The sequence below is a fragment of the Nannospalax galili genome, unplaced genomic scaffold (genome assembly GCF_000622305.1).
Source record: "Nannospalax galili isolate Female #2095 unplaced genomic scaffold, S.galili_v1.0 scaffold305, whole genome shotgun sequence".
NCBI classification, from domain to species: Eukaryota; Metazoa; Chordata; class Mammalia; order Rodentia; family Spalacidae; genus Nannospalax; species Nannospalax galili.
This window is the reverse complement of record NW_008356258.1, coordinates 920,708-943,795: the sequence shown is the minus strand read 5'-3', so window position 1 is coordinate 943,795 and position 23,088 is coordinate 920,708. Positions and strand designations below refer to the sequence as shown.

Here is a 23,088-nt window from a genome sequence, read left to right as displayed (position 1 = left end):
CATCTCTTTCAAAGGTGGCTGTAAATTTTTAGGTTCACAGTTGAATTAATACAGTCATACAATAATGAACTCAGTAAAAGCCCTGTAGGACATAAAATTGGATGAGTTTTTACCCTTTAAAGAAGATCTCCACTTCATTTTAAGATATGTTGTTTCCTACATTTTTTTTCAATAAAATATTTTTTTTTTTCAATTAGAAGAAGCATTTCATTACAACAGCATTAACCTATTCAATAACATTTTTCTGAGCTAGGGTACATCTCTTTCAAAATTGGCTGTACATTTTTAGGTTTACAGATGAATTGTTTTAATGTTTATTAAAATCTCTTTCTTAGAAATTGTTTTTCTTAGTAGTCTCTTCTTTTTTAATTGGAGGGAGACAACACTAAAAAGATCTAATATTGTGACTTAATTGGGGTTTTCTTTTTCCTCCCTAGATCCTGACATATACTGAAGGTCTACATGGAAAATGGCTGTTCACAGAGATACGATCAATCTTTTCCCGCCGTTATCTTTTGCAAAATACAGCCCTGGAGATCTTTATGGCAAACAGAGGTAATATGTTGCAGAACTACGTTGTTGCAAAGCTAAGTTTCCCCTCTTTGGGATACCAATTTTGAAACGCCTTTTTTCCATTTAGATTGGATCTTATACTTCCCCCACTGCCTTGTTGAGCTCATCTCTTACACCACACCATCCACATGTGAATTTTATGCTTCACCCACCATCATTTTTAGAATCTTCTGTAGCTCCTTTATTTTCCTGATCATTTCACAGATTGGTGCAAGGATTTATAAATATGAGGAATAAATATCCATTTAGTTGTTTAATCATTTGTGGAGTTTCGATGTCCTCAGCATTGTTCTGGTTACTTCTGATAAGTATCTACATTTGAGGACAAGAAAAGATAATCAAATGATTCATATATTTATTTTATCTTTTGTCCAACCTATTGCTATTTATTTAAAAAATCAGAAAATGGCACTAAATTGTCTATTCTTTGCATCACATCTTTCTTGAAAGCTGAACTAAAATTCTGTTTGTGGGTTTCGAATGGAGTTTGGTGACGTTCATTAAGATTTGTTATACCTGCTTCTTATATACTTAGGCTGATGGTTTCTTATTTGTTTGCTCCATAATCTCTGTGACTAAAATCTACACATAAGAATATACATTCTATGCATACATCTTCCCTCCCTGCATGGCATCATGCATTTTTCAGGGAATAAAAATATATTTAGGGAAACATGCTTTTTCATTTCTTATATGGGATCCTCGCTGAATCCGGACACTTTTTTCCCAGGTAAATATTAGTCTTCTAAATCCACAACTGTTTCACACTTTAGTCTAGTCTGCATTCTTGTCCTGAAGGAGTGCCAACCTTATAGCCATTAGCACTTGCTCATCCACATGTACTCTCCTTGGAAATTTCTTAGGCATGCTTCCTTCTGTGTGTTTTCTGTTGCCCCATTATTACCTAGGTCATTTGACATAGCCTACAGTGGTTTCTTCTTTCATCTCTCCACCCCATATTCAACATAATAGTGGATGTATAAGGAAGTCTTATTTAAGTATTAATGTCCATAGCATTGCAAAATACTTTGTACGAGCTTCATGATATATCGGTGACTTACTTAAAACACGTTTAATAATGCCATTCTTTACAAGCTATAAGAACAGTTAATTTTCAATTTTTTTCACTTTATCTTTTTCCTGGATAGACAGAGGAGGACCACCTTGTAGACAAATGTGTAACCTACGTGTGATTCTGATACTGATGTTAATATAGTTACAATTTCAAGGGTAAACAAATTAATTCCTTCTAAATTCAGTCATTATTTTATGATGTTACTGTTATCTTTTTTAAGGTAAGTAAGATCTATGTATGACTGTCATAGATGAACATAGTGAATGGTTTTATGCTACTAAATGCTTCTTGATAGTCTCATACACGTATAATTATTAAAATAGAAATGACTAGAAAACACTTAAATTTATCTATTAGTCATAAAGGAAAAATTTCCATTTAGGGGACAGATATTCTGGGTTATATGAACACATGAAGTATATCAACATAGAAATATTATAAAGGATATTGCTTTAAAATGTTTCATTAGTGGAAATAGATACAACTGATTATTTACAGGTATGTTTCTTGCTTTTAATGTCACATGGGTAACTATATGAGCTTGAATTTAAATAATTCTTCTAGAAATTCATGAAGATATATTTGAGTTGTGCAATTCAGTTTGTAAATTCACAGTTGTCATGAGATAGTCTCAGCTTCACACTGCACTGTCTTCTGTAAGAACCATCAGGAGTTCTATCTAAGGTGACAAGTTCATGAATTAAACAAACACCACCTGTAGAAGATTAATGCTATAACTACTGTACTATAAGAACAATGATATAGTATCAATTGCATTTAGCAGATATTGAAACAAGTGAATATTCTATTGGATCAAGAATCAATTTTCCAAAAAGGATGTCATGTTGTATTCTAATTTCTAAAAAAATTATTTGTTGTAGTTGCTGTAATGTTCAACTTCCCAGATACTGCAACAATGAAGAAGGTGGTTAACTATCTACCTCGTGTTGGTGTTGGAACCAGTTTTGGCTTACCTCAAACCAGGTACTATTTTATATGAGAAAAATATGGAAATATTCTACATCAATATTCTCATGAATTAGTATGTACTAATATTCTTATTTATTTTGAAATGTGTCACCAGAGTAAATGATTATGACTAGTGTTCTGTTTTATTTTGAGCCAACTGAATCATAATATATAAAGTGTAATATCCCTTAGAGCATATGCTTTACAAATTCCACTTAAGATAAAGATTCTCTAACTCTTCCCAGCTGCATTTGCACACACACACTTAAATTAGAAAGGCTCATTTATGCTTTTTACTTTTGCCTTTGGGAAGAAATGCATGTATTTCAATGTGATGCTATTACGTTCTCATCAAAATAGCAAAAAATATAAAGGGAAATAATAGCCAACATTAGATCAGAGGTAGGATGATTAGAATGCTGCCTCTCAGGAATATAAATTAGAATAGCCACTGTAGAGACTCTTTGGAAACAAAATAAAACATCTGCACATCATCCTACATGCCGACAATTAGAATGTGTTATTCCTGGAAATAGGTTCAGTAAAACTCATGCACATCCTTACCACACAGCAAATACAAGAATGTTTGTAAGAGGCTAAACACCCCAAGTCAATCAATAGCAACAAAAACTCAAACTGTGCTATATTCATATTACCGATAGAATATACAACAGTGAAAAATGAGTGATTTGTTGTCACATAGCACAACGATGATTTAGTGAAGGAAGCAAGAGTAAATCTCCTCTGCTCATGTAATACCCAGGAACAGGTAAAAGTAGTCTGTAACGCTAGGGTCAGGGTACGAAGTTATTTTTGCAGAGGGGTAGTTCATGAGTGGAGTCATACAAAGGCTAATGGCATGCTTTTTATATTTCTTGCCTGAGATTATGGCCGTCCATTGTGTTTATTTTTTAAATCTTCAATTTGAATCACTTAGGATTCATATCCTTTATGCTATAGTGTACTAATTACTTTATAATATCATCCTTAATTCTACTATATAAAATGAGTACTGTTTTGTCACATTGGAAATTGTTTTATTCCTAAACCTTTTTATCAATACAATTGGGATAATTTGGAACAACAGTGTTGTTATCTGTTTTTACTTCATAGTCCTTCAGTGTTTTTGTCAAGCTACTAATTTTTGTTTTTAGAACAAGCTAAGCCCAAAGTTAGTAGAATGAAGGAAATAGTAAGGACCAAAACAGAAATAAATGAAACAGAAACTTGAAAAATGAGGGAATGATCAGTGAAAGTAAGAGTTGATTTTTTTTTTAAAGTTAAGACCCTAACCTAGACAAAAGAAAAAGGACACTTAAGCTATCTGTGAATGTGAAATAGCTTTTCACTTATATCTTGTTCAGTTTCTTCCACTGATGTTTTCTGTTTTTGGTACACAGCATCTCTCATCGCTTAGGAACTGGAGGAGTGCATCTTTCATTGTGGGCTGACCAGTTGGTGGGCTCACTAATTATTTCAAGTTCTTGAATATACCCAAAGTTTCCACTCCTGGTATCATTTGCATTCCCACTCATAGTAGGTTTTGCACAGCCTCATCATTGAATTTAAGTTGCTTTTTACCCCCTTCGAGAGAACTAACCAAGGAGTTCGAGGCCTGTTATTGGGGGTTATAACAGCTGCCTTCAGTGAGGCATGTAGAGAAGTGCGGGGAGGGAGGGAAATTTTGCTCACCTACATGGGTCCCAGCCCTTAGAGAGTTATTTAGGTCTGGGAGTGCCTGTTTTTGTGGTGATATCATGCTCTGCCATGCAGTTCTGGGGCTTTTGCCCATTCTTGTGCCTAGCAACTTCTCTTCTCGTGTACTGAGAATTGTAGGGATTTGCAGTTTCTACATCAAAACCATAAACATATTACTACTTAGGAGATTTGACTAAAGTAATCGGGAAATTTTATAGCTTTAAACATCTGCATCTGATGCAGAAATGTCTCTCCTCAGTTACTCAAGATTCTATCCTTAGAAAATTGAACAGTGTGAAATGCAAAGCAAGTAGGAAAACATGAATAATAAGATTATTACAGAAATGCATGAAACAAAACAGTAAAGCAGCAAACAGGAAGGAAGACTAACTTCTTTTGCTAGTCAGCTTACAGACTTCAACCAACCATGAAAACCAAGCAGATGACATAAAAGACCCAAATCAGAAGTGGAAGTACTGATGTCCCTACTGACCATATTGGAACTGAAGGGTTGGAAATGATTGTTATGAGCGAATGTATGCCAACAAATAAGACAACTTGGATAATATTAAAAATTTGTGGAAAAACAGAAATTACCAAACCTGACTGCATAAGAACTTAAAAACCAGAATGGACTCATAACAAGTAAAGAAACTGAACTATTAATTTAACATTTTGCCCATTAAAAAAGCCCAGGCCTTGAAGACTCTATTAGTGAATCCTAGCAAATGTTTGAAGTAGAATGATATCAGTCCTTCACAAACTCCAAAATACAGAAGAGGATAAAGCACCTAACTCACTCTGTAAGCCATATCACCTCAATACCAGAAACAGAAAACAGCAATTACAGGTCAATGTCTCTTGTACATGTAGGCCCAAAATCCCAGGCACAATTTACCAAACCAAATTCAGCAATATAGATAAATGATTATCAGATGGTGAGTTCGGTTTTATACCACAGAGCTGCAGATTGGTTTAAGTCTTGAAATAAATACATATTGCTTACTAAACAAAAAAACACTTGACTGTCTTGGTAGACAAAAACATTTGACAAAATCTGGCATACATTTGTAATGAAAGCTCTCAATTGACTAGAAATAGAAGTTTTTACAAACTGATAAAAATCATCTAAAGACCAAACTTTCACCAGCATGTGACCCAAGCCAAGTTAGCAAGTGACTGATAATCACCAGAAGATGCCAGCAATGGAGATTGAACTCTAAGATGTGATTTTACACCAACTCTAATAAAAGTACACACAGTAGCAGTTGTTGGCAAGGATGTGGAAATCCATTCAAATTCCTTGTTGGGATGTACAGTAGTACTAATACTTTGAGAAAGAATTTGGTAATATGATAAAAAAAATTGAAGAGAAATGAAGTATACAATGCAGCAATTCCAAGAATCTGCCTCAAAGTAATGGAAATATATGTTCATTCAAAGATATTTGTGTGAATGTTTATAATAGTATTTATTCACAATAGCCCTAAACTGGAAGTAATTTCAATGTTCATTAATTATATGAAATGTGATATATTCTAAATTCATACAATGGAACACTACTTAGCTGGGCGTGCTTTTAGTTTCAGCACTCAGAAGGTAGAATCAGGAGAATGGATCTCTGTGAGTTTGAGGCCAACCTGGTCTACATAGTAAGCTCCAGGCCGCCCAGCCTTTCCTTATGGTTCAGAAAAGAAGCCTGATACAAACTTTAATATAGTGTATAATTCTTTAAAAAATGTTCTAGTTTGGTTTCTGTTGCTGTGATAAATGACACTGAACAGAAGAAACATGGGGAAGAAAGAATTTATGTGGCTTTCAGCTCACAGTCCGTCATTGAGGAAAACCAAGGAAGGAACCTGGAAGGAGAAACTGAGACAGAGACCATGCAGAAATACTGGTTGCTCAGTTACCTTTCTTATGTATCCGGGCCCACCTGCCCAGGAAGGACACCACACACAGCGGGCTGGCCCCCCAACATCAGTTAACAATTAAGAAAATCCCTTACAGGCGTGCCCCATAGGCCGGTCTGATGGAAAAAAAATTCTTCATTTGAGGTTCCTTCTTCACAGGTGACTCTGGTTTGTGTCAAGTTGACAAAAACTAGCCACCACATGCCTAGAAAAAAGGCGTGTTTGCAGGGACAGAAAGTAGGATGGCAGTTGATTTGAGGTGGGGTTAGAAAGGAAATTTATTATTAAATACAGAGGAAAGCCAGGTGTGGTGATACACAACTTGGTTCCAGAAGGCAGAGACAGGAAGGTCTCTGTGAGTTTGAGGCCAGCCTATTTTACATAGTGAATTCCAGGTCAACTGGCCATTAGGGAGATCCTGCCCCCAGCCCTGCCACAAAATGCAGATAAGGTACTTTTTGTGAAGAAACTATTATAAAATGGACTGTGCTAAAATTTCACAACTCTGGATTGGAGATGGTTCATTGATTTAGACAACTTGCTGCTCTTGCAAACGACTTGGATTCAGTTCCTGGCACCCACATGGTAGTTCACAACTATTTGTGACTTCTGTTCCATAGGACCTGATAGCCTCTTTTAACCTTTGAGGTCACCAAGCATGCATGTGGTACACTTATAACTTGTAGGCAAACACCCATACACATGAAATAAGAATAAATCTTTTATAAAACATATAAATTTTCATCAAAAATCAGTGAAAATTACCAAATTGTATATAAAGAAATGCTCTGTTCACGGTAGTGGGAAGAGCTGTGACAGCACAAACCTGAGACTCTAGCCTTGGAACATTATAATTAGTCTTCACCTGTTTAACACTGCTTCTCATATTGGCCAATCGTGTCAAAATATTTACATTTCACTGACTTGTTCTTCTAATGAACTGTAACACATGTACCTGCTAGCACCACTAAATGGACTCAATAGGTTGCTTATACATACGTGTGTGTGTGTGTGTGTGTGTGTGTATTACAATAGTAATTTTTTAATATTTTTATTTTTATTTTTTGTCTTTTGACAAACTCACTTTGTAGACCAGGCTGGCTTTGAACTCACAAAGATCTGTCTGCCTCTGCCTCCCAGGTGCTGGGACTAAAGGCGTGTTTAGTCCCAGAACCTGGCTTTACAATACTAATTTTGAAAGAGACTGGGAAATTGAGAGGGAGTAGGAAGGAACATGGGAGGAGTGGAAGGGGTTGGGGAGCCGTGAAAATGATGTAAATATTTACTCATATATGAAATTCTTGAAAACCTTTAAAAAAAAATCTTGTGTGGCTGGAGAGAGACGACTCAACAGTTAAGAGCACTTACTGCCTTTGAAGAGGACCAGAATTCAGTTCCCAGCACCCACATTGTGGCTGATAACTGCCTGTAGCTCTACTTCTAGGGGATCTGACACACTGCTCTGGCCCCTGTGGGTGTGGCACACATGTGATGCACATATACTTAACATGCTCACAAACATGTATGTTAAAAATATTTTTTAAAACTCTATAGTTTTTTGACTTCATCCCACCCTATAAATTGCTTTGAACTGTCTTTGTCTTTTTACAGAATCTTTAATATTCTGTAATAATAATCTGTAATATTTAAATTTATAATGTACATATGTTTAATCGTTAAGCAATGACTTTTTAAATCGGTAAACATGTGAATACAATTTTTATGTGTATTGCAGAGTCATTAATCAAACTGTTTTAATCGACATAAATGGAACCTGAATATTACCATGGCATTATAATGACAGCTTACCTGAAGGAATAGAACATGCATATTGGACTTGTAGCCAAATCATTTGGTAACCATTTATTGTAGATGAAACATCATTAATATTTATTAGTGTGACATGAATACTAATTTTCACAATTATAGATTTCATTAAGAATATTGAGTAAGCACAGATAATTCATGACTTACTATTGTAATGTAATTAATTTTAAGCTGGTTTTATCTCAAATTCTCATTCTTGCAGGCGTATTTCCTTAGCTACCCCACGTCAACTTTTTAAAGCTTCAAATATGACTCAGAGGTGGCAACACAGAGAGATCTCAAACTTTGAATACTTGATGTTTCTCAACACAATAGCAGGTAACTTATTTCAAATAATAAATTGTTCCTTATGATGTACTTAGGTTATTTTTTGAGTGTAAGTAGCTTATTTTTACTACTATTTTATTTCATTACTATAAGAATCCCTCATAAAAGCAGATTGATAACAGAGTTTGCAGCTTTGCATATAAACAATTGGCTATTTAAAAATTAAAAATAAATGAACTATTTACCCAAAAAAGACAAAATGATAATTTTCAGTTATTTACTCTAGTAATAACAGGCTTATTGTGGGACAGTAGGAAAGAAGAACAACATAGAATTTTAAGAACTTATTAATAGGTTAGAAATATATGATGAAACAATGAAGCATGATGTGGAAAAAATAAAACTGTGGACAAAATACTAGATAAAAGGAAATATTAGTATCCGTATCTCTAAATAGCCCTTTACAAGATGTGTAATCATTGAGCATGTAATATTGAAAATTACCCATTGGAACAGCTCCTTTGAAAGAGAATAGTGAATAGGAATATGTTTTACTTTTCTTTTGTGCTGACTAGAGTAAGAAAACACAGAGCATATCTGTGTAGCATTTGTGATTCTTTTTCACCAAATGACACAGAGTGTGTTTGAGGCACAGAACATATACAAAGAGTAAGGTATTTTTCTTACTCTCAGAGAAGTTACTTTGCTTACCAATATGAGTACAATTTGAGTTTCCTTTATTTGAAATGCTTGGGACAAGAAATATTTCAGATTCCAGGGTTTTTCAGAGTTTTTCAGATTTGGAATATGGGCATAGACTCTCAGGTGACTAACCCTAATTCAAACATTCAGAATCCAGAATGTTCTGAGGTCTGAAATTAATGCTTGATAGTTTTGGATTTTGGGTTTTGGGATTAGAGATGCTCAAACTATGTTTCTGGGAACAAAGAAATATAGATTCAATAAAAAAATGACAAAGTAGGGGCTGGAGAGATGGCTCAGTAGTTAATAATATTGGTGGTTCTTGCAGAAGACCCACCCACATGGCAGCTAAAAACTGTCCGTAACTCCAGTCCCAGGGGATCCGACAGCCTCTTCTGACCTCCACTGGCATCGCATGACACGGGTGCACTTACCTACAGGCAGGCAATACATGCATACACATAAAATAAAAATAATAAAATTTTTAAAAATTACAAAGTAATATAATTAAAAAGGCAAGTAGGAATGGAAGTTATATTTATCCAATGATTGGAAACAAGGAGAAAATACACATTTCAGTGGTATTATTTCAGAGTATTATTTTGGCAGAGGAGGTAGTTGAGTGGTTGTAGTTATTCTGTATAAGTCCAAAAGCATACAAAAATGGGAAAACACAAAGTATAGTGGGGAAAATAATGTTATAATTTATGTACTCACATGTGTATGCATGATGTGTGTTAATTATATAGATACAATGAGAGAAAAAAATTTATGTGGAGCTATTGTGGGAAACTTGTCTTCAACTTGACCAGTTGGCATTCAGTTCACTGGGAAGGTTGTAAAGGTTTTTGAGAACATAAATGATAGTAGAACTATATGGAAAATTAATTTGGAGGTTGTAGGTGAGGTAGTCACTTGGAGTAGAGAGAGACTAGGCAGAGAACAAAGTTAGGAGCCATTGCGTATAAAAATAATGAAGGCCTACACTGGAGAAATGACAGTAGCCATTGAAAAGATCTGATACCACAGGAATCTGTAAGCACCAGCCATTTCACATGCAACTGATTGTGGGTGGGGGTAAATGCAAAGAAACTTACTGGCTTCTGGCCTCTATTACTGGGAGAATGATGTTGCCACCAGCAGAAATCTAGGGCAGGATGATTATCATACTGTCCTGGAAAGACATCCATGTTGAATGTCAGAGAATGTTTGGCTGAAGGAGCCAGAGCATGTTCACAGCCTAGAAACAGGACTTTGGATTTTATTGGCAGAAAGAAAATTGCCAAGTGAGAGATAATATGATCAGGGCAGATGATGTGGAAATCAATGAGGCCAGGTTCGAGAACACTTGTGTATGAGAAAGAAAAGAAGTAAAGAGAGCAGAGTGATGCTGAGTTAACAGATGGAGGAGGAAGAAGAGAAAAGGGTAATCAGATGTCCAGTGGAGCGAGAAGAAGGCATTTTTTCATCTGTGTCAAATGTTACTGAAAAAGTAAGGGAGAATTAAGAATGAATACAAACATACCTTTGGATTTGGCACTTGGGGACTTACTGGTTATTTCATGAGGATTCATTTTCAAAGCAGAAAAGATTGATCATAGGTATGGAATGGCCAGAAGTGGGAACTTTAGGTAGAGAGTAGTTTTCTTAACTGTGATAGAAGAGGGAGGATGGGTTAAGGCAGGAGAGAGAAAACATGAGCGTGTAAGAACAATGAATTCAAGTTATGAGGCAGAGAGGTTCAGGAACTCAGGGAAGAAATTACTGTCAGAAAGAAAAAGCCCTGTTTGAGATATTAAGAAAACAAGAGTATTATGAAAAATTACAATGTTGAACATTCTAAATTTTATCGGTGAAGGTGGAGTCATCTTGGAGTTAGCTAAAATGATTTTTAAAAAGGTTTAGATACCAAGAGTCTGCATAGAGAACTACTTTAGTATGCAGCTGTGATATGATATCAGCATATCTTTTAAAAAGAAAAATAGAGATATCCAATAAGAAAGGAATTCAAACAATATTACTAGTCCCTTGTACTTCAGCTATAAAATCTATTCACATTGTTTTATCAGAGATAGACTGTCAATAGTAAATAGTGGATCTAGAACCGCATGCCTGTTTCTTGACTGCAGAAGCAATGATCTCATGCTCTCTGCCACTTCCCTGAAATGGTGACACCCAGAAGACTGCTGTGCACAGTACAAGGGCTGCCTCATCTTTAGAATGTAATTTTTAATTACTTTCAGTATGTCACTGGGTTTAGGAATTCTGGAAGAGCCCCTTTGGGGGTGGGGAGGAGCAAGATTGATAATGTTTTATATGATTTTCAGAGGTTCACACACTGAATGTTGCTATAGAAATCTCAGGGTTGGGGCTGGAGAGATGGTTCAGTAGTTAAGAGCACTGACTGCTCTTACAGAGGACCCGGGTTCTAGTCTCAGCACCCACAAAGCGGCTAACAGCCATCTATAACTCCCATTCCAGGGGAACCCAATGCCCTCTTCTGACCTCCATGGATATTGCACAACACAGGTGCACTTTCATACATGCAAGAAATACACTCATATGCATAAAATAAAAATAATTTAAAATTTGGGGGGGGCTGGAGAGATGGCTCAGTGGTTAAGAGCATTGACAGCTCTTGCAGAGGACCCAGGTTTGATTCCCAGCACCCACATGGCGGCTACGAACTGCCCTTAACTCCAGTTCCAGGGGAATCTGAAGCCCTCTTCTGACTCCACAGCATTGCACAACACAGGTGCACTCACATGCAGGCAATACACTCGTACACATAAAATAAAAATAATAAATGAAATATAAAAATTCTTTCTCAAATTTTTTAAGAAAAGAAATCTCGGGTTGGGGATTTAGCTCAGTGGTAGAGTGCTTGCCTAGCAAGTGCAAGGCCTTGGGTTCGGTCCTCAGCTCTGAAGGAAAAAAAAAAAAAAGACAAAATAACAAAAAAGACCAAAAATTTTTTAAAAAAAAAAAGAAATCTCAGGTTTACTTAGCGTAGCACTCTCATTTTTTTAATATATAGCTAGTGAGTATGCATATGCTTTATCACTTAACCTTGCTTTGTCAGTTGATTAGCTAATTAGTTGGTTAATTGAATAACTAGTGTCAGAGAAAATTATTATAAAATTGCACATTTCTATTTGAACCATAAATTCTTTTTTAAAGTCTTATAAAAGAGTCTTTCGGGGTTAAGAGTGTAGCTCGGTGGCAGAATATGTGGCTAGCATGCCCAAGGGCCTAGGTTCATTTGCTAGCTTTACCTACACCCCCAAAAGAGCATTTTCTGTGGAGTGAGTATGCTTTCAACGAATGAGGAAGCGAAGTGTATTTGACAGAGCATAAGCTGTCGGACCACATACCTGAATTTGAATATGATTTGAGCTTACTAGTCCTATGATTTGGGGTTAGTCATTTAACCTTTTCTGCCTCACTGTTTTCATCATAAAAAGTTTAGATGATAGTAACTTCACCATGTTGTTGCAAAGATCAAATGAGGTAGCCCCTGAATAGCACTCGGTGCCTGGCACTCAGACTTCAGTGCTTATTCTTGTTCCTTTTAGTAAATTATACTACCGACTGTGTTATCTTTCATTTTTTAATTCTAAACTAAAAATGACTTTTTTCGTACTAGGACGGGGTTATAACGACTTAAATCAGTATCCTGTGTTTCCCTGGGTCATCACTAATTACGAATCAGAAGACTTAGATCTTACCTTACCAAGCAACTTCAGAGATTTGTCCAAGGTAATTTCTTAGCAATTATTAGAAATATATTTGTGTTCCATGTAAAAATAAATTTGATTTGTCTTACATAACTTCTAAAACTTTAAGATATAATTTTACCTTTGTTTACATTTTAAATAAATTTGTATGTTATCTAGCTTAAAATGAAAAAAAATCAGTATATATCATAAACTAGATGATAATTTAAAATAGTGTTGTACTCCCTTTACCATCTTCATTCAAGAAGACTTTTCCTCCATTATCTCATTGGCATCTGTAGTTGATAAAGCAAATGAGGGGCAGATCTCTGTTACAGTAAGAGACTCTGCCTGCTCCAGGTCACTGCGCTCCTCTCTCGGTTTCTTCTTCTCATCTGATGATGCCTTAACCAGAAGAACGTGGATCCTCTTTTATTTTTTTAAATTACAGGTTGAGTGGATCCTCTTAATTTTAAATTATGTAATTTCCATGCCATAACTCTCCTTCATGTATCACTAAATGCATAGGCTTTCTGAATTCTGAGCTTAGCTTCTCTGCCTTCATGTTTCATGTCTTTATTTGACATGCGGTTGTCCTTCATCTTGTAAGTCATTTTCTCATTTTCTCATAACTGACTCCCTTCTCTGAGCGTCTCCTTTCTGTTCTTTCATATCTTCCATTTTGCATATTATTGTGGCTTTCACTGTGCTGCTTTTTTAAAAAATATTATTTATTATTTATTTTTATTTTTATTTTGGTCTTTTTGAGACAGGGTTTCCCTGTAACCCCAGCTGGCCTTGGAACTTGCTGTGTAGACCAGGCTGGCCTTGAACTCACAGAGATCCACTTGTCTCTGCTGGGATTAAAGGCGTGTGCCATGACGCCCAGCTTCAGTATGCTTCTTAAGAGAATTCTTGTTCTCACTTTTCCCTCACTGTCTCTCCAGTACCTGCTGTTCAATAAATGCGTGAAAAGTTCTCAAACCTCAGATTTCTTTGTCTTGCTACTACCTTTCTTCAGCAATATCTATATCTATATCTATATATTTTATAGTCCTTTCCCATGTCTTGTATATCCATCTTAAGCCACTGTGAGGCAACTAAACAGAGCTCTGCTGACTACCCCTTCACAGCAGAAAGGCCGTGTGCTCCATGATCTTTGGTCTCAGGCAGAGAATAACTGCCTGGCTTCTGCAGATCCTGATTTCATAGGAACCAGTTCACTAACCTATCCAGTTTCCTCCACAGTATCAGCACCATAGTTTTTTCTGACAGCAGAGGCAAGATGTTCCTAATTTATCCATCACAGGCATGATTAACGTTGGGAATGCTGGAGAGTAATTCCTAGTTTGTCCATAGACAGTGATGTCAGTGCAACAGTTGACATTTTCCTCCTGATAAACAGTAGTATCTGAGATCTGGCCATTTCCTGTTCTTTCTCACGTCTCTCTCCTTTGTGCCTACCTTTGCTCATCTTTTGGCCCTCAAATGCCACACATTTGCATCGTGCACCTTAGTTGTTGTGTTTCCCTTTACTAGAAGTCTGAACTCCCTCTATACTTCAGCTGTAATACATTTCATAATTCCTTATCATCATGATGTTTCTTGCCCCACATGTATGAAATCCTTGGATTAATTCTAACAGTACAGTAACAATTTTTTCTTTATATGTGTGTTGTCTATGAAGGAAAATCATTGCTAAAAAGTAAGATGGGAAGGCCTTCCTTTCAGAATCCATGGTTGTTCTAAGGCCCTGAAGTATTTCACTGGAATCTGTAGAAGTCTCTGACTCCATAAATGAAGATTGTTTTAGTTTGATTTACGTGATGAACATGTCCAGTGATAACAGACCAGCTTCATAGTCCTCTAGCTATTATTTCTTTTCTCTGCCCACTGTATTTTATGCACATAAAGCTAAAATCTGGTTTTTATGAATTTGCTAGAATGTAAAATTTACTTCATAAACAAAATAGCCTGTAAATCTATTTCTAAATTTCTAGAATTGCCTTCTGTTTTATAAGGGCATCCTTGAGTTTTGGACTTCTTTTTAAACTTGTTGCTTCTTTAAGGCATTTTTGTTGGGAGGCATGGTGAAACACACCTGTAATCTCAGCACTGATGATCCTGAGGCAGGAGGATCATGAGTTTGAGTCTAGTTTGAACGAGACTCAATTTTTTAAGGGTATTTTTGTGCTTTGGATGAATTTGTGATGTGGTGGAATGTAGGCTGCGCTGTACGTTACACCCATCTTTCTGTCTTAATGGAACACCAACTAATGGTGACAAGTGAGAGGCTCTCTGGGTATTTCTTCTAAGGCTGTACTTTATTTTTCTACTGTCGTTGTACTTGGACGAAGTTCTCACAGCCCTCTTCCTCACAGCCCTCTCCCTCCCGTCCTATTGCTTAAGTGTATCCATTCTCAGTTCCGGACTTTCATCTTAACCCACTAAACCTCTTACATGACCAGAGATAGTTTTCCCAAGTAATTGTATTATGTAAGCTATCTGCTTTTGTTATGAATATTCATTGAAATAAGATCAGAAATCTGCTGCCATACATTATTTTCTATTCAAACAGAATTCGTTATTCAGGTTGAATTTAACTTTCTAGATTTTGAGTGGGTAAAGTATTATTTTAATTAATAACTTCATGACTTCTGCATATGACAAATAAGGCTCTTTTATTCTCCACTGGATGATTAACAATGATTCTGAGTTTCAAATTTTTTGTCACATTGAAATGCAAAGAGGGATAGCCAAACCAGAACAGAAGAGTTACTTTCATTAGTTTCCATCCATATATGACCATATTCACTAAACGAAGACATAATGTCCTACTTTTCTTTCTGTTGCTGTGATAAACACTATGACCAAAAGCAACTTGGGGAGGAAAGGGTTTATTTGGCTTACAGCTCACAGCCCATTATCCAAGGACATCAAGGCAAGAACCTGGAAACAGGAACCCGGAGGCAGGAGCTGAAGCAGAGACCATGGAGGATGCTGCTTACTGACTTGCTCCACCTGGCTTGCTCAGCTGCCTTTCTTCCCAGGCCCATCTGCCCAGGGATGGGACTGTCCACAGTGGGCTGGGACCTCCATCAACCCACAATCAAGAAAATGCTTCACAGATTGGCCCATAGACCAACCTGATGGAGGCCATTCCTCAGTTCATGTTCCCTTTTCCCAAGCCAGTCAAATTGACAATTAAAGCTATCCAGCACAGTAAGAAATATCTTTTGTGGGCTGGGAAGATAACTCAGTGAGTAAAGTGCTTGTACAGGACCTAAGTTTGGGTCTCCAGCACCCACATAAGTAAACTAGATGTGGCATTATGCATCTGTGATCATCAGTGCTGAGGTGTGGAGACAACTGGATCTCCAGAGCTTGGTGGCTAGCCAGTCTAGCCTAACAGTGAGCTCCAGGTTCAGTGAGAGACACTGACCAAAACATTAGATGAAGAAGCAATTGAGGAAGAAATCCCAGTGTCAGCCTCTGACCTCTGCACGGGCAAGTGCACTGCATACACATGTTTATACACACACACACACACACACACACACACACACACACACACACACACCACAAAAAGTAAGGGGTGGGTGCTTTTAGTGCCTTTAAATCTTAAATTTTTTGGTTTTGATATTGGAAATTTTATGAGAAATTTGGACTCTTGGATGAGAAAGGAATACAAAAAGTACTTTAAGTGCACCCAGTTCAGTACTGAGTAGTATTGTCATTAGGAAGCCTGGGAAGAAAAGGAATTTTAAGACAACCACAGATCATTAAACTTAATATTTCCTCTTCCATAAAGCAGCAGTTGTTCAAATGCTACAAAAGTCATTCAAGTTCATGAGAATGGAATTCTACCAGTTGGAATTCTACCAGTGCTAATTGTTTCATTAAATATTGATGAAATTAGTGAGTTTGGAATTAACAACATTATTTTAAATGAAATAATCAAGTACATTACATATTTGGAAATTGTACTTTGTATCTATAAAATAGTGACTGTTTACAAAAGTATCTCTTTCCTTTAGTAGCCAGATCTTCTAAAATGTACACAATACGATTCAGCTTCCAAATATTAGTTTATACATATGCCTTCAGGAATATATCTCATATATAAATGAATTCTGTGTACACAAATGATGATTGTATTGGAATTGTATTAGAATTTGTCCCAAAGAATATATTTGGCAGACATTACTATTTGTTTAAATAAAGTTGTGAAATCCTAGAAAACATTGTGTGCAAAGTTTAATTTAGAACATAAGCAGATCTTATCCCATTGTGACTAGATAATGTAGCCTGACTGACTTTAAAATGTATTGAATTATTTATGCATATTTATGCCCATTTAATTTCCCCAAAGCTGGTTTTCAGAGGAATTTTAGTGCTTTTATACAGAGCTACAATTTTATTTGATAATCATTTCCATGGTATACAGGGAATTTTCTTTTTGAAGCTGAATGAATGTAATCAGCACCCTTTTCTGTGAATTCTTTTTGTTATTGTTTTTTCCAGTACAGAAAAAATATAAATGGAGCACTGTAAAAAAATTCTTCTTAAAATGCAAACTTTAATCCATTTCCACTATCTCTTTATGATGATTATAGACTGACAGAGTCAATACATTGGAAATGTTAAATCTCTTTAAGGATGAAAAGGTATTGAAAATTAAATATCTTATATTGAAAGGGTCATAATGATTTAATTTATTATTTTAAAGCTGAGAAAAGGGGGAGCCATTTGTGGAGCTGACCCCCTCAACACACACACACACACACACACACACACACACACACACACACACACGTTTCATCATGAGTCTGAAATTCTGACTGATGAGAAGACAGATCTCATCATGCATAGAATTTGGAATGACATTAATCTATATTTTATGAATATACATTGCTTTTATATTTTGACAGCGGTGGAAAGGATAAGCAATGTTTTCTTTTTTTTTCTTTGCAAAATGTTGTAAGTAGGGCAACCTTTATTTACATAATGTCTTAGAAACAAATGATGGTGGCTGAAGGCTTTGTAACAGGACTTTGTAGATTGTACCCGTTATGCTTTGGAGATGGGAGAGCTACTCAGCAGTTTTAGAAGAAAGGAAACCAATGCATGTGAGACAACCACTTCTAATTGATCAACATAGTTAATTTGGAAAATCTAATATGTTTTTGCTATAATCTGAATATCAATTTCAAAAACTTTGTTCTTAGATGAAGATGCTACTGATAACAATCCACTTGCAAATGAAAACTTGATTATACTGGCCATATAATTCGCAGGCAAAAACAACCCATTTTATTGCTGTTGACTAATATTTCTTGAGTGCTCAGTATATGCCAGACTTAAAGCATTTCACATTTGTTAGTGACTTTAACTCTTACGCACACCTTAAAGACAGGTAGCACAATTACTGTCTTTTACAGAGGAGAAACTGAAACACTGAGGGCAAAAAAGTTTCACAAACACATACTAGTGAGTAGAATCCAAATTTGAAAACTACATAATTTTATTTATAACTGTAGCTATATATTTGTAATTGACTGTATATTTTAATGAAGAGACTAGCTTAGCATAAAAAGTACCATTGTGTGTCTCATACAGCTCTATTCTAGTTACAGTGAAGAGTATGCATGTGTGTGCTGGGGTTGTGTTCGGGTTGGTTTTTGTTTTGTTTTGTTTGGGGGGTTGCTTAATGTTGTTTAGTCAGTTCCATTTCATGTCCCCTGCGGAAATTCTTGGTTAGTACAGTCACAGCCTCCTATTGAATACAACACGAGAGAATCCCTGTTACCAGTGCTCATTTGTTTTTTTACTTATTGATTGTTAAATGAGTATGATTGTGCACAAAAGACTGTCTAGTTTCTGGCAACATGAAGGAATAAAAGCATTGTTACTACCTTAAAAAATTGAAGATTAGGAGACAAAACAAAAATGATTAAGAAATGAGAAATACATTTTAAAAAAAATAATTAGAACCTGCATTTTTTTAAGTGAAGGAAAATACTGAAGAGAGTTTGAGGTAGAAAACAAAGGAAAAACTGTTCTTCATCCTTGGCGTGCGAACACATTGCTTGTTATTATTTCCAGTCAGAGAAAAGAAAGAGCAGAAATGGGTGGTAGTGGACCATGGCCTGCAACCACACTGAGGTCTCCTCACTCTAAGCTGGGGCAAGTTTATCAAAACTGTCTTAAATTTTGTTCCAGACTCTGTGAAATCACATTTGCATTGTTGCCTTATAACTTGTTAGTACAATGCTGTACTTACCCTCAGTAATCTAGCAGCTTCAATGCCCTTGTCCAGTTCATGTTTCTAAGGAGTAGGTTCTGAGAAACCTAGAGAGAAGTGGATGACAAAACTCCACTGAATTTACTCACTGATTAAACTGTCTTAAATTTTGTTCCAGACTCTGTGAAATCACATTTGCATTGTTGCCTTATAACTTGTTAGTACAATGCTGTACTTACCCTCAGTAATCTAGCAGCTTCAATGCCCTTGTCCAGTTCATGTTTCTAAGGAGTAGGTTCTGAGAAACCTAGAGAGAAGTGGATGACAAAACTCCACTGAATTTACTCACTGATTGCTGAGTAACTGCTGTTTGTCCCCTCTCTCTCTCTCTCTCTCTCTCTCTCTCCCCTCCCCTTCCCGCCCCCCCCTCTCATTGTCATAGTAGATTTCTCTGTATTTTTATGGATGAGACACTTGTCTCTAACATGCATATTTAATATACAGTGAGCATCTTGACCTGGAATTGACTACCGACATTTAACTGTTGTTGATCAGACAGCACTTCTTTATCTCTTTAAGTTTTAAGTGCTGTTTCTGACGAATGCCAGTGCTTTCAGTCAACTCTGTAACAGATACACCAGGAATCAATATACCATCTAGATGTCACACAAGGGAAAGAACACTTGTCGGGTGGTGGGGAGATATTGTTTAAACATGATAGGCTTAGCATTTACTTTGTTTTTCTATTTACTGGGCTTTATTGACACCAAAGGAATTCAAGATATAGGAAAGAGTTTTATGATTCCACAACAACAAAAAACAATAAATCTCAAATTGTTTTAAAAATACAATGCAGAAAAAAATTGGCTCACAAGCTACATTAAAATGTTTTATTCCTGAATCAAGCATGGGTGGTATTATGTAGCACCATAATCCTTTATGTTTTAAGGATTATAGCATGAAATGCATTCCATAGTTATTGGGAGTTTTAGTATAACCATCATAAAAATAATGTCAGGAAGTTGAGAACAAATTCCTAGGAAACTAAGGGATGCTCTAGTCTATGCTTTCCACTGTAACATTTACATATGCTGTCTTCTTGAATCCCTTTAACAGCACCGTATTTTTTAATTATCATTATTTGTAGATTAGGGGACTAAGGTTTAATGAAGTAAAGGAACTCTCCAGGATCACACATTTTCTTCATGTGATAATCCCAGGATTAGATCTTAGAACTGACTCTGTCAGTGAACTGGTAGAATTTAGGTATAGCCAGAAAGAGTGTTATCATTTGAGTAGTTATATTATATCCATTTCTTTCCCAAGTCCAACTGCTTTTCCCTTTTATATTGGCAAAAGATCAGGGATTTACCTCTTGGGAAAATCATACCAGAGAGATTTCTGATACTAGGATACCATGTGCAGCAGAGAGTAGTGGGTTTAAAGTAAGAGAGAGAGAGAGCTTTGGATGCTGACAATGACAGTGCCAGGCCCCATATGCTGTCCTGCTACCAAAGTTATACAGCAGCTTCATGAGTTGTACCCCATGAGATGGATTATAGAGCTCTTTAGACATACTGATGGATCAAGAGAAAAGATTTTTAAAATGCTAATGTCTAGGGTTTTCACTCAGGGACCAGTTGGTTTCTCTTCCTGGAAATCCACTGGGATGTACTGCTCTGTGCTCCATATATGTCAACTGTTCGGTGCCTCATTCTCAAAAGGGAGGTGCAGCCAAATAGTAGTAAACATTTATACACAGTCGGTGTGTGAAAGGGTGACAAATACTAAGCAACAAGAAAGATAAAACTACAGGAAGCAGAGGCAGTTTGGTAAACAGGAAGCCTTACAATACAGACGTATTGTAAGTGCCAACAGAAAACTCCTGCACTAAAAGAACAAGAAAATGATGCAACTGGATATGAGAAAATGCAGTAATAAAGTTTATAGAGTTAGACTTGAGGACAGCTGTCTTCTGATAAGGGGAATGTGGATATTAGGGGAAAAGCTGGCCAGATACAATAGCGGGCCACAATAAGGGGTCTTCCAACTTAGAGATATGTGTCAGTTTGCTTCAATTAGCAAAGTACTTAGTTTGGGAGATGCTGGTTACCAAAACATTTTGTATATATCCCTAAAGGATTTTTTCATTGGCATGCTAATATTTTAAAACTTTTACATTATTGCTTGTTAGGTGTATTATATTAGTTTAAAATATGATTATGCAACTCTTTCCCCGAATTTAATGTTGAGGTCAACAAAGTATGAATAGGAGAGAGAGAGAGAGAGAGAGGGAGAGGGAGAGAGAGAGAGAGATAATAAAAGAAGCTTGGTTTCCTACTAGAAGTTCCCTTCTGGTGGAAGTTTTTGAATGACTTGAACAGAGGTTAACCCAACACTTAATTTAAGCAGCTCCCAATGACATTGTTTTTTAACATTAGTCAGAAAATGATAAACTGAAGCAACTGAAATGGATTGTGGTTAATATTAGTGTCAAGGTGATGAATAATTCTGACATATACCAGGAACACACTGCCAGTCAGTAATCCTTCTCAAAGTTAAGTATTTTTTCCTGATCGTGCTACATTGCTGTGTTTGGAGAGACAATTTATTATTTATAAATGAATTATTTTATTTGCATAGCATTAGTATTTTTTATCCCACAATGCTTTCTATTTTCTTTGCTTAGTGCTTAAGTTACAAACTCTGGTAGATTCAGAGTAGGGTATACCTACTATGAATTGATGTAAAATTGTTTTCCAAACATTCAGGGACTGTTTTAATTGTTTTTAAGTTTAACAAATAATATACCATCCTCCAAATTTTAGGTTGGAGTATTTTTGCAGTATTGTAAATATTAAATTTAGAACAGTGGCTTTTGAAAACTGGCATACATGTGTGGCTTATAAAATATACTTAAAGCACCATCTGATTCTTGTATTTCCTATAATTTTTTAAATGCAAAATATGTAACATGTTTTGTAGTGAATAATGTAATAAATTATCTTTTATACTTTTGTCCAAGTTTTTGCTCATTTCTTTATTGTTAAGGTCCAGTCACTTAAATAGCATATTTATTAAATTTTGCTGGGCCCTTTTGTACATTATTCTGGAATCTATGCCACAAACAATAGTGAATGAAATTTTCTCTATTTTTAAAGAACTTTCTAATATGCTAGATGTTATCTGTTAACATTTATAGAGTGATTAGAACACCTCTAATGTAAGCAACTCAGTTTTTAAAAAAGGAAAAATTTTTAAATGTGGCTGTACAGTTTATAATTTGAACCAGTTTTTGAACGTGGAAGCAGATAAGACTCTAAGCAAAACTGTGTTATCACTGGCACAATATAAAAATTAGAGTAGACAGTGAGATAATACCTTTTTTAAATGTAGAAAGACACAAAAATCATTAGTTTTACTGGAAATAGGTCCTAGTAAGCTGTAATTTGTCTACTTTAAAATTGGTTTGATGAGGTCAGTGATTTGTGGAAGTTAAATATTTAGTGTGACATAAGTAAATGATTTTAAAATCTGAGTGGTGACTTTCCATAATACAGACAAGGTAATTAAAAGCTATTAGTAATATTCATAACTATTCCAATCATTATAAAAGCCTCTTAAGGTCCTTATTAAATTGTGGTATTCCCTCTTTCATGCATTCTGTCTAATGCTGTGATTTTTTAAAAAAAAATTTCTAATCTAGCCAATTGACCATGGCGATTATTTTATAGTAGCTGAAATATAAATTTGATTGATTAAAATGTTCACATGAAATATGAATGACTAATAGGAAGTCATTCTTCCCATTATTAAGTCATAGGTTTAAAGTATTGTATAAAAATAAAAAGAGGATGGGATGGAGAGATTGTTCAGCGGTTAAGTGCACTGACTGCTCTTGCAGAGGACCCGGGTTCAATTCCCAGCACCCACATGGTTGCTGTAAACCATCCTTAACTCCAGTTCCAGGGGAATCCAAAGCCCTCTTCTGACCTCCATGGCATTGCTCGACACGGGTGCACTCACATACATGTAGGCAACACACTCATACACATAAAATCAAAATAATAAATAAAATATTTTTTTAAAAAAGGATAAAAATAA

The 23,088-nt window shown here is 35.8% G+C and overlaps 1 protein-coding gene across 11 annotated transcripts in view; it reads left to right on the top strand.

Moving 5' to 3' along the window:
* Positions 1-23,088, top strand: part of Lrba (LPS responsive beige-like anchor protein) — a 674,454-nt gene that overhangs the window by 440,451 nt on the left and 210,915 nt on the right. For all 11 annotated transcript variants that reach the window (XM_029556710.1, XM_029556708.1, XM_029556707.1 and 8 more), the window contains 4 exons: positions 438-555; positions 2,530-2,632; positions 8,258-8,373; positions 12,671-12,783. In XM_029556710.1, the coding sequence (XP_029412570.1) occupies positions 438-555; positions 2,530-2,632; positions 8,258-8,373; positions 12,671-12,783 (450 nt within the window). The remainder of the gene's footprint in view (positions 1-437; positions 556-2,529; positions 2,633-8,257; positions 8,374-12,670; positions 12,784-23,088) is intronic.